We start from the raw sequence: 17,091 nt of genomic DNA on the forward strand, positions 1-17,091 counted from the left end.
TGGTTCTAAATCACTGATCTGGGAGAAAAGGAGCTAGGAGCCCCGGTGGCTGGTCTACGGTGCTTCAGATCCATACAGAATCCCCTTCAGTCCATTATTTTATCCTGCTACAATGAACATTTTCCAAAATCAATTAATTGCCAATATATGTGTGTGTGTGTGTGTGTGTGTGTGTATTCTTCCTACCTCTAATGACACTCCTCTTCTCTCCCCACCAAAAGCAAAAACAAAAATAAAAACACATCAATAAATGAACTTCTCAAGTTGCTGAAAATTTACCATAGGAGCCAAGCCCGTTTCTGAAAGTTTCAACTCACCCAATCAGACAAAAGGCAGAGGAGAGGGGAGGCATTCATCAAGTTACACGGAGGACTCCATCTGTTATCTTAGACCTCTGTTACCAAGGGACACAAGAGGAGCTACTTGAAGGCAGTTTGAAAGAGTTTTATTTTACAGATTCTTAGTCCAAAGATTTCAAATTAGAAGCGGCAGCAGAAAAGGAGAAAAAAAACAAGTAAGCGTGATGAAGCCACCTTCATCCTGGCATTCTGACATTTAACCTGGTGAGAAACACCATCGATGGTGAAGTTGCCTTTTCAGCGGGGTTCTGTCTGTTCACCTTCCATAATAAATGCAGTCAAAGGGGCAGTCACTTCTCATCGGTCACAAAGGTCTGGTTTTTGAACCTCACCCTCACAAGAGCCATTTCTCATCATGCCAAGCCAACAGAAGAAAGTCATTTTTTGCATGGCTGGGATGTTAAGCTTTGTGTGTGCCCTCGGAGCTGTGGCAGCCCTGGGGACACCTTTGTGGATCAAAGCCACCTTCTTCTGCAAAACTGGGGCTCTGCTCGTCAATGCCTCAGGGCAGGAGCTGGACAAGTTCATGGGCGAGATGCAGTACGGGCTTTTCCATGGAGAGGGCATGAGACAGTGCGGGCTGGGAGCAAGGCCCTTTCGGTTCTCATGTAAGTAACTATTGCATTTGAATTATTTAATACTTTAGGCAAACTCTTCCAAGTGTTGCAAGAAATTATTTTTAAGAGCCTGGCCCTGTCTATTGCAGGATGTTTTAAACAGGTATGAACTACTTGAAATACCCAGGCCTCTTCTGGACGGTTTCTTCTTCCTAGTTTTTATTATTTCATTCTTGCTATTTTTCTTATGACAATTTATAGTTCATGAGTTGCCAGGGAATTAAACTTTTTGAAAAGACAAGCAATTAAAGTTCTTAAATATTAATATTTATGTAAGAAATTATGGGCTCCGTTTTTAAAAGGGAGGAACTTGTGCGACAGGAAAGCTGTAAGAGATGATCTTGGTTTTGTTCTTTAAAAAAGAACCAGTGTCATGGGCTCCTTAACCAACTCTAGCTGCTTTTCCCCCTTGCACAGAACTTTGTTTCCTGTCTACACCCTTATTTTCCCTCCTAGGAGCTTTGCTGTTGAAAAATATTCTTTTTTTTTTCTTCCTTACCCAATTTGGATCATTTGACTATAGAAATTTAAAATGATGTGCTGTGCTAACTGAGAAAGAATTAGAAGCCTGTTTAGGATAGAAAATTTGCCACTGATTAACCTTCAAATCACGTACAGAATGTGAGACAGATTTTCCTGTCGCGATATTTGTGAAATGGAAGTGTTACTTGTAGTATTTACAACCTGTTTATCTTAAGAAGAGAATTTTTAAAAAATTACCATGTGAATAGGCAACTCATTAAATGAAAATTAATAAAAAGTCATTTGTTATATCTCTCCTAGTGCACATTCAGAAATTATTATTATTTCAAAAGGGCTGGTTTGGAACAATCTTATGAAGACACAGCCAGGAAATTACTGCATAAATCACTCTTCAGGAAAGGAGGTTACCAAGTGAGGCATTTAAAATGAATTATTATGTTGCCTGGGTATTTTTTTTCTAGCATAGGTAGAAGGCTAAATTAATTGAATTTATTATTAACGTACGCAGTGTCTAATTAAATTTCAGTGCTGGCCTATTTATATTTCTGCAACATTCCTGACAATTTCTTAGCCGTCATTGGACACCAACCTTCAACTCACATAGGCTGTTAAGCGATATGAATTTGCATAGGGCTCCAGAAAATCCCCAAGAATTAGTCTTCAGCTTTTCAAGAAATTATCATCTACTAGATTTGATGAAGTGGATACCCACCCTTTTCACTGCATGGCTTTAGTTCATTAAGGTAATGGGGCTCTTAGAGTTGCTTAGCTTCCCTTAGGGGGGAAAAAAGAACAAAGCAGAATGTCACGTGATTTGCAACTGTATTAAAAAACAAAAAAGGAAAAAAGATGAGTGAACCGATTTAACCATGAGTCATTGGCAGCTAAAGTGTGAGTAACGCTTCTCACAAATGAACTTAGACAAAAGCAGGGAGCCTACAGGGGATTTTTCTGGAGCCTCTGCATTTTGTACAGTGAAATGAAGATAAGCTTTACTCATAGCACAGGACATGTTCCAAAACAATATGTCTTCTAAACACTTACTTCACAGTAAGTGCTATGCATATCTTGTCTCATGTAGTCCTCACAGGGCCACAGTCCTCTCTGGTTCAATGAAGGATTTTTTATGGCTGTGTCCCACGCCGGCCCTGTCTGTAATGAAGCTGTTCTAATCAGGTGACCCTTTGCCTTCTGTGAAGACTCACAGAGCTGGTGGGGTTTACACAGTACCCTAGCCTATCTCACAGGATTGCATTAGTCCCCATGATACTCTTAACATTTTCCCCAGCCTAGTGAAGAAAATCTTGCATTGGACGGTGCAGATTTACTTGGAGGTTTACTCTGAATAAATTGGGCATTGACAGTGTCCTTATTCTAAATGAATTTTTGCTTGGTTCTGCCGTACAAGTTGATGTGTGTTATTTTTATGTGCAATGTATGTGTCCCTCTTAAAACCCAGATGTATGGTACAACGTGAGGATGAAGAATGGACCAGAAAAATAGTTAGGTGATGTTGTCATATTTGTTCCTATTAAATGTTCCCTATTGACCATTCTATCTCTTTTAATTATAACAAACATCTTCCCTGCCAGCATGCACAATTATGCTGGGAAAACTTCTGCCTCGTTTACTCTGGCTGATTCTCATCCATTTATGGGTCAGTGATTCATCTTCTAGAGGTCACTAGCCTTCCTACCTAGCACACAATTTCATTCATTATAATGAAGGACTGTTTTTCTTTCTAGGCAACACAACTTGGTCGGCTTAGTTTTTCCTGATATGTCACCCGTAAAATTTTAATGATGATGTTTCAACTCTAAATGTAGTCATCAAGACAAAAAGTACTGGTTTTTGAGCACAGGGTGTGTGGGTGTGTTTCTGTTTTGGTTTGAAACAGTGCAGAGCATCATCAAAATATGATACCCAAGAATCATATGGTGTCAATCATTCCTACATACACTGATCTCTTCATTGCCAAGACAGTTCAATGAGCTGGGGAAAACATATGGAATATTTTTTTTGACATGGGAAAAATAAAATTTAACCAATCACGTATCACAGCTCGCAACTTGAGTCATACTTTCTAAAGCATCTTGGACCTTATGATGGAAAATTTGGAAAAACTTAGAAGAAATTTAGCTGACTTCACGTTTTAGAGAAGCAGAGTTTCTTGACCAAATGAGGCATATGACCCAGACCGCAGAGGGAATGTTGAAACTACTTCGGTGAGCAAGCAGGTGGCTTCTCAAACATATTTTGGCGTAGAATAGTTGGGATTCAGGGTCTCTGTGACCAACACTGAGAGTTGGCACTCTGTCTCCATGGTCCCCTGCAGGTGTGACTCCTGTCTCCTGCTGTTCCCACCTGTTCCAGGTGATCAACTTGCATCTCTCCCATCACCCTACCTACACATGGCAGAGCTGCAAAGGTCTTTGATGTACCTCCTTCTAGTAACAATGCCTATCTCTCCCCTCTTCCTTAGCGCACCGCCTGTGTGGAAGCAGGCACAGCGCAGGTAGGAGGGACACCTATTGAGTTTGAGGAAGACTACCTGGTGGGAGGAAGGGGGGCAAGGAAGCCACCTGTACTGTGTCACCCAGCATGCAGGGCCCCTCTGGCCTTTTAGCTCGGGGTGTGGGGGAGGGGCTACTGTCTAGTCTCACTCACCCATTGAAACAGTCCAGCTAATAGTGATGTTGTTTTCCTCCCATTGGGGGGAAAAAGTGATTAGTGGGATAGCAGATCGTAATGTTTAGGAAACAGTAGCATGAAGGGGAAAGCCAATTCTCACGGTTATATCCTTTCCAGACCTTAATGTTCACTCTGTTATTTCAAATCACCTTGTACTAAAAGTGTTTGAGGATGTGTGTTTCACTGCAAGGAGAACCGGAGCCCCAAGAAGGCAAGGGGATGTGTATCCCTCAAACCATCCCATTTCTCCCTCAAACCAGGGCCTAGCATGACGTCTGTCACAAAGGGGTACTTAGTAAATGTTTAAGAAATTTGCGATGCAATTTGCCACTCGCTGGAGGTTAGACTTCCAGCAAATTATTTCACTTCGTTGGTTTTCAGTTCTTGCATCTACAAAATGGGAGGTGAAACTAGGCTATTTCTAATGTCTCTTCCAGTTCAAACATTCTATGATCTGTATAACAAGGGGCTGGCTGTTCTAGACAAGGCCCTTCCAGCTTTAAATTTGCATGACTCTTCTAGCTTCAGTTGCTTGAAACCCCCACTGACAGATTTTTGCCACCATCATTAGAAGTGGTGAGTTTTGTGTGCCTTTGCTCTTTCATTTTCAAAGCTCCTGATTTTTAAAGTGAAGTATTCTGAGATACCTACCATTTATTAGGACCCAGATGAATTTCATTATCAAAGTGAATGCTTCTTTTTTTTTTCCCCCTGTCATAACCTTTTACTTTTTGTGTAGAAAATTGCAGGTTAAAGAAGGAGAAAATGAAAAATGGGGAATTCTGGAATTCTAAGGAAATGGGTCAGTGGGTTCCAAAGAGCAGGAACAGCCATAAACAAGTAATTAAGAGAGAATTATTGAGAAAGCAAAAAAAGGAGAAAATCAAAAGGCGGGGAGAGGCTGCCCTACTTGCTTCCGTTTTTTTCTTTCATTTTTCCTAGAAACTCCTCTTCCATTCTCACTGAAAAACTCCTCTTTCCTGAATCTGATTTCATGAACTGGTGATGGCAAGAAATGAGGAGTAACTAGTATATTTAACACTCCACAGGTATTCTTTACCCAAAGGCAGAACTTAAGCAGAAATTATCCTCAGATGAGCGAGAAATATGGAAAAGGTGTTTTTGAGAAAAGGAACTCCTGGCTCTCCTTGGCTAGTACAGGACAAGAACGTTTATTTCTCTCTCCTCCCTAACAACTACCTCTAATATCCTTACCAGAAAAATAATCCACAAAATCAGCCTTCTTTGACAATTGTAATTTTGCATATATGTGTACACACACACACACACACACACACACACACACACACACACACCTTCCTTCCCTTTAAATTACCCTCCACTCTAACAGCCAGTAAAGCCATTGACCTGGGCTTTCCTGAGAGATGAAGTAGAGGCTGACGTGACGGGGCTGCTTCTGAGGTTCTATGTGGCAGGTCCTCAGTGGAACTTCCAGAACTTAACCCTGGAGTGTGAACTTTACCTGTTGGAGGATGACTCCTAAATTGTCCTCACAATTTGCTGCTCTGCCTTCTCTTTTGGTCTCTGAGGGTGACTCATCGTCCCCAAGGACTTTCAGACGATCCAAAAGAAAAAAATACTAATTTCAGCTGCCCGATTATTGGGTGTCTCACGGGTGCCAGGCATTTTGCAGATATGAACTCCAACCCTTACACGGGAGATGCTATGATGCTACTTCTCTTGAACAAATATAGAAACTGGAAACTCAGAGAGATCACAACACCTTCCCAAAGACACAGACCTAGTAGGTAGCAGACCTAGGATTGAAATTCTTGATCTGCTCATTCCTCTGCCACATTCTGTCTCCTTACAATACGCAAAAAAGGATGCAAAGAGTGGAGGAAAATGTAAGAGTAGGACTCAGTTTCACCACCTATTTAAAACATTATGTTGGGTTGGTGAGGGTGTGGAGAAAAAGGAACCTTTGTGCACTGTTGGTGGGAATGTAAATTGGTATACCCACTACCCAGTATACTACGGAGGTTCCTCAAAAAATTAAAAATAGGACTACCACACGATCCAGCAATTCCACACCGAGATATTTATCCAAGAAAGCAAAAACACTAATTCAAAAAGATATACACATCCCTATGTTCATAGCAGCATCATTTATAACAGCCAAGATATAGAAACAAAGTATCCATCAACAGATGAATGGATAAAAAAGACACGTTTTATATATACAATGGAATATTACTCAGCCATAAAAAGAATGAAATCTTGCCACTTGTGACGATGTGGATCAAACTGGAGGGTGTTATACTTAGTAAAATGTCACACAGAGAAAGACAAATACCGTGTGTTTTCAATTATATGCAGTGAATTACAAAATACAAACATAACAAAACAGAAACAGACCTACAGATACAGAGAACAAACTAGTGGTTGGCAGACGGGAGTTGGGTGGGGCAGGCAAAGTAGGGGTACAAATTCCCAGTTATAAAATAAATAGTTATAAGGATGTAATATACAACACAGGAAATATAGTCAATATTTGTAACTTTGCAGTATAATCTATAAAAAGATCAAATTACTATGTTGTACACATGAAATTAATATAATATTGTAAGTCAACTATACTTCAATTAAAAAAAAAACCTCAAAGATGAGAAACAATTATGTTGGTGCTTCACAAGAGCTAGTTCTCATATGACCAGGTGATGGTACTTGGTCTTAAGGTTTGAATTCATTCATTTCCTCTTTATTTCACATTTCAGTGGCCCTGATATCTCAGTCCCAATCTTTGACCTTTGGAAAGTAAAACTGTCAAGCCAAGCCTGTTTAAGAATCTAGGTTGAGCAGGTCACATGGGTTACGTAAGTATATCACCTTGACGTTGATAGTTTACGTTGAAGGCAGAGATATCTGACCGCACATGTGGTTAGCTGAGTTAAAATCTCTGCCAGCGAAAATCTACACGGTACGATCTTCAAAGTTAGCTACTTGGACTACAATAAATATTTCACCACAGCAATGACGAAAATGGCAGGCTCCTTCCTGAGGTGACATGAACAGTTTCAAAACAGAGGCAGGGATGGAAAAAAAAAACAAAACAAAAAGCAGGTACATTTGATTCACTACAAAAAACTGATACTTTTTAAATGAGGAATCAGTGGGATAGATGGGATAGAATGAGTATAGATCCAGATCTCTTTTTTCAAAAGATGAAAAATAAAAACTCATTTTAATCTCTGAACTCTATCAGGGTTTTCATAAAGCTAACGGCATATTTCTTTTAAAAACAAAACTCATCTAAATTAAACAATGACAAATGTGCCTTTCGTCTAGTCGTGCAGCTGAACACCCAGACTGGTTGTGGTGTGATGCTCTCTTATTACAGGTATGATAGCACTGACGAATAGCTGACTGTACCTGGCAGACGAATGTATGCAGGATTCGTATTCCGCTCCCTCTCAGCATGTTATAACTGTGGCAAAGCCATTCTTGGGAGTTATTACCCCAATGTAATCATACCCCGTGGATTCAGAGCAGTTAAGTGGGTTCTGTTATCAGAGACACAGATGCACCAAAGCATCTGCTGTCCCTCAGCCACTGTGGGTGATTAAGACTCACTCATGGGGCTGCTTCCAATAGGCTGGAGTCAGGTAGATACAGTTCAGCTGAGAGAAATTCAGGCGCGGTACCAAGAAAACTGTATTTTAAATGCTTCTATCATATCATCATGTCTCCTCCTTTTAAGCGCTGGGGTCATGGATTTCATTCTCCCTGACCACGTAGCCATCAGAAGCCTGGCTCAATACCTGGGTGTGCGACTAGGGGTGATATTAAGGGAGATGAATGCATTGAGTTTATGTCAGGGAATGTCTTTTACTGGATTTTCATAATGACTAGCGGCAGATGGGCTGAGGGGAAAGTCAGATCAAGAGCATTTCTGTAAGAAGAAAAGAAATCTTCCTCCTTATTCCCTTTCAAGAAAATGAATAGCTGAGCACCAAGGGGCCAAATACAACTTCTTTTTGAAACCGACCTTTTATGTGAAGGACAAGTTGAGAAGAAAAACAGGACCTCTGAAGCTACCATCACGGCTTTAATCTGGGAAGAAGTGGCGGTACCATTGCTAACATCATTATCAGAGGGGCTGCTTTCATTCTGAGAGCTTCACAGATGGCGTTACCTGCAGTTTACATCTAGCCAGATGAAGACAAATAGGGTCGATGCGACCTAAACCATTAGATCAGTGGCCTGTAACCCTGGCTGTGATTTAGAATCACCCAGGGAGTCTTGAAAACTACTGACGCCAAGGCTCCACCCCAGACCAATTGAATCAGGATCTCTGGAGGTGGGACCTGAGCACCGGATGGTTTAGAAGCTCCCCAAGTGATTCTAATGTGTAGCCACGGTTGAGAACTATTGCGGTGGATGACGGCAAAACAGGTAGAATCAGGTGAGGCCAAGAGTCAGAAGCCCTCAGTGTTAGGGCTGGGCAGGTCACCAGAATGAGGGCAGTGAGGAGAAGCAGTATTTAGTATTGTTTCCACACAGCTGGGAGGTTTTCTGGTCACATTTGAGTTGGGATGCTTGCCTTCCATTCCTTTAGCTGCGTGTTTCTGTGAAGGGTCTCACGCTTCATCCACACCTACCTGGCCTCGGAGGGAATGAGAGATCTGATTGATGGGTTTGCAGTAAGCAACTGAGCATACTTGGCTCCCAGCCCCAGCGGCTTCAAAGGCTTCCCCTCTTTCCAAATCTGCCCACCAGTTACCGGAGTCTGCTCTTCCCCTGGCCAGCCTGTGGCTGGCAGGGAGTGGGGGAGAGGCTCCTAACTCAGCGGAACTGGGTGGACGATCTAAACCACATTCCTCAGCCCTTTATCAGAAATAAAGCGAATGTCTCGGCCTCCACCTGCGCGTCTCCTGTGGAAGGGCTCTGCTCCTTCTAAGAGTCAGGAGTCCTCTTCAGAGGTGTGTCGTCAGCCCAAGCATCATTTTAGAAAACCATTACAGAGAATGTGCACGCAAGTGCACAAGGGAAACAGAAGCGAGGATGGGAGCAGTAGCTCAGACACTGAGGGGAGTGTGTGTCAGGCAGCAAATAAGCGATTAACTCTAAACCCAAAGCTCTTGGATTACGTACAGCAATAGTCACCCACCAGGTCAGAAAAAAAAAAAAAACAAACTCTGAGCTACAAGATAGTTTGCCTGACTTCCATGTAATCTAAGGGCTCCTCTGGGAGGATCTTAGGTCCTAATGTACAGATATGACCCCACCTGTGGGCCAAATAACTCCTTTCCCTCCCAGTGATCAAGGCTGAGACTTGAAAATGCCAGCACTCACCGCACTGAGATCTTACATCCACCGCTCCTGGTGGAACTATAACTCTTCTGCCACTCTTGTCATGTTAAAAAATATTTAAGTGATTACGTACAATTTACAAAGAGCTCCCACATAAATGATCTCACTGTGTCTCTCAAAAATTCTGTGACTTATTTCTGTTACCGCCCACATTTACAGGTAAGGGAGCTGAGGTAGCAAAGGCCCCCATGAGCAGTAAATGGAAAAAACAGATTAATCTCAGACTTTCCTAATTCCAAAAGCTGTGCTTTTCCAGACCTGCCATTTTGTCCTTTGGTTAATGCCTGGCTATTTTTCTCTCTTCCCACCAGCTCCCCGCCCTTCTTGCTTTGGTCATGCATGATATTCTAACCATCTCATAGTCTTGGTTAGTGCCTAGACATAGGTTTAGACCGGGTTTACTGATTCCTGTTTTAAGAATTGCAGGATGAAAGATACGACTGCTAGACTGGAATCAGTAAGAGATAAAAAGAGAACAAAGTTTCAGGATAAAATATAACAGAAGAACCCAGGCGATAGAAATAAAATAAATTGTAAGGCAAGTGAAATGAAAGCCATACATTTATAGCAATCAAATAAAACATGGATTAATGGCAAGTAATAAAAGAACATACTTAGCAGTTAGTAAAAACAGTTTTTTTTTATCTTATTACTTTCCAATGATCTACTGAAAACAGTGTAACCTCACATGTAAAACACAAATTCTTTTTAAGTTAGAGTATATGTGCCCTCATTCCTCTCACCCCCCACAAAAAGATCATTGGTGCTTATGTGCTCAAGTGTTCTTCTAGACTCTGAGGACACACAGGGAATAAGAGAAACAACTAGGAATCTAGCAGAAGTGTTTTTAAATAACTGACCACTTATAAGAGCTGTACAGGTTCCTCAGTCAAGAAGGGCTAGGTTGTGTTTTAATAACAAACACGCCCAAATGTTATAGGTCTAAATCAACAAAGAATGGGAGTTCCCTGGTGGCCTAGCGGTTAGGATTCCAGGCTTTCACTGCCATGGCCCGGGTTCAATCCCTGGTCGGGGAACTGAGATCCCACAAGCTGCGCAGTGCGGCCAAAAAAAAAAAACAAAAAAAAAACCCAACAAAGATTGATTTCTTGCTCACAGTACGTATTCGTCAGAGATTAGCTATAGGTCTGTTTCAGGATGCAGCCACCGTCCGGAATGTCACCAGCTGTTGCAACAAAGAGCTGTGGAGGCTATCACGCTGGCAACTAAATTCTCCGACCCGGAACTGACACATGCCGCTTCCACTTATATTTTCTTGGCCAAGGTTGTTACATGGGGCCTCCAAAGGGGCCAAAACGTGCAATCCTATCATGAGAACAGAATGGGGAAGAACCAGAACTATGGATGGGGGAATAGCACCCTTTACCATCACCATGAATGTTGTTGTTCAGAAAGCTCAAAGAAGGAGAATTACTCTCTGTCAGGCCAAGGCACAGAGAAATCAGAGGAAAGGAAGGATTAGAGTTAGATTTCACTAACTGGCACTGAAGAGGCCAATCTGAGCAAAGGAACAGCATGGGCCAAGGTATGAAGAGCCTACTGTAGCCAGAGTGCAGAGGGTGCCTGAGAGACAGGTGGAAGAGGAAGGTAAGGCAGGAAAGGGAGCAGGGACCAGGACGTGAGGGACTTCGCGGAACGGAAGCAGTTAGCTTTATCCTGTGGGCATTGGGAGACCCTTTAAGGATGTTTAGCAGGTATGTGTCAGGACAGAAGACGGATTGGAAGACCAAAAGAGAGGTGGGAAGGTAGTCAGAAGGCTCCTCCAAGATCTGGAGGTCCAAACCAAAGCACTGTCAGAGGGCTGGAAAGGGGAGCAAATATTTCCAAGATAATCAGAAGAAAAATCAACAGGACTGCAGTGGTTGGGAGTCCGCCTGCTGATGCAGGGGACACGGGTTCGTGCCCCGGTCCGGGAAGATCCCACATGTCGCAGAGCGGCTGAGCCCGTGAGCCATGGCCGCTGAGCCTGCGCGTCCGGAGCCTGTGCTCCGCAACGGGAGAAGCCACAACGGTGAGAGGCCCGCGTACCTCAAAAAAAAAAAACCAAAAACAAATCAACAGGACTTGGTGACAGAGGATGAACCCCAGATTTCCTCTGGAGGGACGGTTCTGATCGTCCACCAAGCTAAATACAGAAGGGGAAAATTCAGAGAGAAGATGAAATTACTTTGTGTCATGTTTAATGAGGTTCATTTATGGGCCAGCAACAAGAGACATCCATCAGTTACGCAGATCTGGAGGTCATGAGCGAGGCTGCGGCGGAGGCACAGTGCCGGGAATTGGCAGGTTGGAGGTGGCAGGTGGAGCTCCAGCTGAAGAGGAGGCTTCCCAGAGAGGGGGATCGAATGAGAAGGCAAAAGAAGATGTGTTCTGGAAAGGACCAATATTTCCGGGTAGAAGAGGAGGGACTTGAGAAGGAGACTGAGAGGGGATGATCAGTGAGCTGGGAGGGAACTGGCTGAGGGGGAACCGTGGGAGGAGCAACCTTCAACCAGGAAGCGATGGTCAACAGTCCTGACCACCACAGAGGCATCGCGTGCGAGACAACGAAGATAGCCCTGGGACTCTTATAGACGATCATGGGGGACCTTTGCTAAAGCAGTCCTGATGGAGTGGTCCTCCTTTAAGAAGGGAGGTCCTTGGGGCTTCCCTGGTGGCGCAGTGGTTGAGAGTCTGCCTGCCGATGCAGGGGACGCGGGTTCGTGCCCCGGTCCGGGAAGATCCCACATGCCGCGGAGTGGCTGGGCCCGTGAGCCATGGCCGCTGAGCCTGCGTGTCCGGAGCCTGTGCTCCGCAACGGGAGAGACCGCAACAGTGAGAGGCCCACGTACCACAAAAAAAAAAAAAAAAAAAAAAAAAAAAGAATGGAGGTAAGGTTGGCCTGGACCAAAAAGAAGGGTGGCCCTGGGGTACTGAAAAGTTGAGGTAATTCCTCTGATAGCCTCTGTTTACTCTGTGAAATGGAACAGTTCGGTTCGCTAGGTATTTTCGAGCCTTTTGTAGGCCAGGCAGACAAGACTAAGGGAAATGGAGTGGGGATGTGACAGTTGCTTAAAAGCGGGGGGAGGTTTGGAATGTCTGACGAGGGACAGAAGAGGGAAAGACTGGAAAAGGCTTTGCAGAAATGGGGGTGCCACAGATCAGAGGCTCAAGGAGAGTGGGAGTCCAGAGGCAAGACATACAGCCCAAGGAATAGAGCCTCCCCCCACCCCGGCCAAATGACAGCAGGAGAGTAACCTTCCTAAAGAGAGCATCCCTGTGACTGCGTTTTTACTCCCAGTCATTAACCTGTGACTTACTCAGCTCTGTTTCATAATAGTAGACTGTAGTCATGAGGGTACCACAGCCTTCCTCTGTGCTGAGCAAGCTATGTGATATGGGTTCCCTTTCTCTCCTCTCCCTCCTGTGACGTGGCTGCCTTCTATTCTATTGGTAGAGTCAGTCCAATGACTAGTTCCTTCTAGCTCTGTTTCTGACTCGATATCTTGTCAGAAATCTCCACTTTCCAGACTTCACAGAGGGGAAATTGAGCTTTGAACCAGGAGTTTAACATGTATGTTACAGACTATAACTCAACATCTTTAGGTTCCCTCGAACTTTACATATCTAGATAGCGTTCTCTTAGAAAGCATGCTGGTCCAAGTAAGTCTTTTCCTGGGAATTCATCCAGAAAGGTTATTCCTGCTCATCACCCACCCTCATAATAAGAGAGAAAAAGGTATGTGCTTGAAAACGTTCATGGAAGCATTAGCTATAATACCGAGATAATGGAAGGCTACCTAATGGACAATACTGCATCAGTTTGATGGAAAATTCATGTAGTTATCTAAATGGTAGTTATGAAGACAATCTGTATGACATGGGAAATGCTTATATTCTGAATAAAAAGAATAGAATGTGGCCTTAAAACTTCATTATGATTATAGTAATGTACGAAATAAATATTAAGATGGACTAAAGGTTTGAAAGGAACAAAAATAAAGGAAAAGCTTTGCTTTTTATGTTGGTGAGACTGTGAGTGAAATTTGTATCTTAATTTCCATGTCACTCTTATAATGTTGTTCAATTATAAGATCCCTCCATAAACAGTTGGACCTTTGCTCAAACTAACAGAAATATGGAGAGAACAAGTCCATCTTCCCCCATCCTCCTGCCCTGCTAACAAAAAAGAGCTGTGTCATGTTCAAGTCTGAGATGGATTCTTTCACAAATCCCAACCTTTAAACCTTATTATTAAACAGCCATCAGTTTCCATCTAACATGTTGACAATCTCCCAAGTATGTCGGATTAAAATTTTTCTTTTAATAAAGAGATTTGAAATTCCACTCCAGTTGCCAGCCAGGTCTTTCAACTTCTTAAAAGGCAAAAAAAAAAAAAGAAAAAAAAAAAAACCCACACTGGCTCCTATCATCCCTTTGGCAAACTATTCTATTTTATTTCCGCATTGTCCCAGATTCTCTCCAAAAACTCAATTCAGCTTCTATTACCACCAACCCCAGAAACAGCTTATATCAAGGTCACCAGTGACTGCCTGACTCAAAGGACAAATTCTGATTCTCAACCAGAAACTCCCAACACACTTAAAACTGCCAACCCCCTTCTTCTTCTCCTTTGGCCCAGAGGTCGCTATCTGCATGGTCCTCTCCTCTCCTTCCTTCCCTCCTCACCAATGTGGCACTAACTCCTTTCCATCAGAATCACTGGCTTCCACCAAGAAACCCCAAATCTGCTAACCAGACTCCATCCCTGCGTCCTACTCCAAGGAAAACGTATCCATCCAACATATCTGTGTCCAGAAGCTATATTATGCATTCTCCACAGCAGCAGAACCCCCTAAGGAGGTGAAAATGGATTCTTGGGGGCAAGAAAATATCCCTTACTCCTTAGAAAGTACGTATTATATGTGTATAAAGTACATATACAAATACAATACAGAAACCAATATACAATGTATCTGTGTATTAAAATTTCATGAGTGGAGGGTGATTAGGAGGAATGTCTACAAAGACTCCTCGGGTAAGGAGCAACAGTGAAAACAAAAGGCTGAGAAATACTGTTTTGCCAGCATTTTTAGGTGCTAGGAATACAGCAGTGGATAAACCAGACCAATGCACCTGTCCTCATGTTACAGGGGAAACAAAGAAACAAATAAGTAAAAATATGCCACTTATCAAACGGTGATAATTGCTATGGAGAAAAATAAAAACAACACAAGGTGCTGGGAATTCGGGGGTGGGGGGGTGACTGGGCAGGGGGTTGCAACTTTAAAAAAAGAAGGCCTCCCCAAGAAAGTGGCATCTAAGTAAATACACGGAGGTAAAGGAGCAAGCCATGAGTTATCTAGGGAACTAATACAGGCTGAGGGAACAGGATGTGCAAAGGCCCTGAGGTAGCAGTCTTCTTGGCTCGTTTGAAGTACAGTAAGGAGACTAGTGGCTGGAGCACACCAAGCAAGGAAGCAGGTAGCAGATGAAGTCAGAGGTCTGACAAGAAGTCCAATCATGTACTGCCTAGTAGGCCAGTGTATTGACTTGGCTTATACTCTGGGTGAGATTAGAATTTTCTAGAAGGGTTTGAGCAGGGGACTGAAATAACCCAATTCACTTTTAAAAGATTCCACTGGCTACTGGGTTGAGAGCAGATTGCAGGATGGAGGGGTGGAAACAGGGAGACCAGTTAGGAAGCCCTTGCAGTCCTCCAAGTGAGAGATGGTGGTGGCTTAGACCAGCTGGAGCAGTGAAGACAGGGAGATGTGGTCAGGCTCTGAAGATGGTGCCGGGAGGTTTTCCTGATGGATTAAACATGAAATGTGAGAGTTAGAGAAGAATCAAGGGTGAGGCCGAGGAAGAATCGGACTGCCAGCAACTGAAGGCTTTTGCTAAAGGAAGAAGGCTAAAGGAAGCAAGGGTGAGAAGAGGAGATTATGAGTTCAGTTTGGGACACATTGAGATGCCTATTCAATATCCCAGTCAAGATGTTCAATAGGTAATTGGACGACATGCAAGGGTGGAATTCAGGGAGAAGTCTGGGCTGGAAACATCTGCTTGAGAGTACTTCCAGTTAAAGCCAGCATACTGCATAGAGCACCAGGGGAGTATGGGAAGAGGACGAAGTGGTCAAGGAACTGAGTTGTCCCCTGGGTGGCTCAGGAGATGAGGTGAACCAACAAAGTAGTTCAAGATGGTAGCAGGGAGGTAGCAAACCCAGGAGAGGGCAGTTTCTGCAAGCCAGGGGGAAGAAAGCGTTTCCAGGAGGAGGGAATGAGCCGCTGTGTCAAACGTAGACTAGGTGAGATGAGGAGAAAGATGGACCATTGGGTTTGGCAGCTTGAAGCTCTTTGGTGCCCTGGGAAATGTAGCATTAGTGCAATGGGTTCAAGAGAGAAAGTGGAGAGAGGAATGAGATGCTGAGAGTGTAGGCAACTCCCTGAGAGCGTCTGCTGTAAGGGAAACTGAGAAAGAGGGTAATAGCTGGAGAAGGACTTAAGTGAGATTTTTTTGTTTTAAGATGAGAAAATGATAGCATGTTTGTGTGATGATGGAACTGATCCAACAGACGGGGAAAATTGATGCTGTGGCAGAGAGAGGAGAGAACTCCCCAGCAGTGTCTTTGAGGAAGTGGGAAGGGTGGACTGTGGTGGAATTGGCCTTAGGGGTGCACCACAGCAGACCTCTACTAAACACCTACCATGCGCTAGGCTCACCATACGCTGATGTCATTGAATCCTCACAGACGTGAGAGAAAGGTGGGATTAGTCTTATTTTTCAGATAAGGAAATCAAGGTTTAGGGAGTTCAGAGAGTTCGAAAAGAAGCTGAAACATGAACTTCCTTTGTCAAATTTCAAATGACTGGGGCTTCCCTGGTGGCACAGTGGTTGAGAGTCCGCCTGCCGATGCAGGGGACACGGGTTCGTGCCCCGGTCCGGGAAGATCCCACATGCCGCGGAGTGGCTGGGCCCGTGAGCCATGGCCGCTGAGCCTGCGCGTCCGGAGCCTGTGCTCCGCAACGGGAGAGGCCACAGCAGTGAGAGGCCCGCATACCGCAAAAAAAAAAAAAAAAAATTTCAAATGCCTGGTCATTGGCTGCCCATGGAGCACTCTCATTTTACAGAGAGAAAGAGAGACCAATTAACCTGCTCAGGGTCCCATAGTGGACCAGAACCTGGGCGCCTGACTCTTGGCCCAGTAATCCTTTTCTTCTCTCTAACTAAGCTCTTCCTTCCTCCATGCCAAACGGTCACCTTTGCTGAGGCTATCACTCACGTCTGGAGGACCCTGCTCATTCTAGACCTTGTTCCTCCTGCTTTTTGTTGTTTTCAGTAAGGCTTATAGAGGTAAAACTGCATGCAATACACCTCACCCTTTTTAGGTGCACAGGTCTATGAATTTTGACTGATGCATAGAGGCATGTAAATACCACCACAATCAAGATATAGAACACTTCCATTACCCCCCAAATATCCCTTGTGCCTCTTTGTGGTCAATGTCCTTCCCTACCCTCCAACCCCGGGCAACCACTGATCTGTTTTCTGTCCTTATCATTTTGCTTTTTCTAGAATGTCACATATATGGAGTCATACAATAC

At 43.7% G+C, this 17,091-nt stretch overlaps 1 protein-coding gene across 2 annotated transcripts in view; it reads left to right on the plus strand.

Moving 5' to 3' along the window:
- Positions 1-714: 714 nt before the first annotated feature.
- CLRN1 (clarin 1) overlaps positions 715-17,091 on the plus strand; it is a 38,600-nt gene continuing 22,223 nt past the window's right edge. For both annotated transcript variants that reach the window (XM_067737198.1, XM_067737199.1), the window contains exon 1: positions 715-967. In XM_067737198.1, coding sequence (XP_067593299.1) covers positions 715-967 — 253 coding nt within the window. The remainder of the gene's footprint in view (positions 968-17,091) is intronic.

This window comes from Pseudorca crassidens, chromosome 5, assembly GCF_039906515.1.
Source record: "Pseudorca crassidens isolate mPseCra1 chromosome 5, mPseCra1.hap1, whole genome shotgun sequence".
NCBI lineage: Eukaryota > Metazoa > Chordata > Mammalia > Artiodactyla > Delphinidae > Pseudorca > Pseudorca crassidens.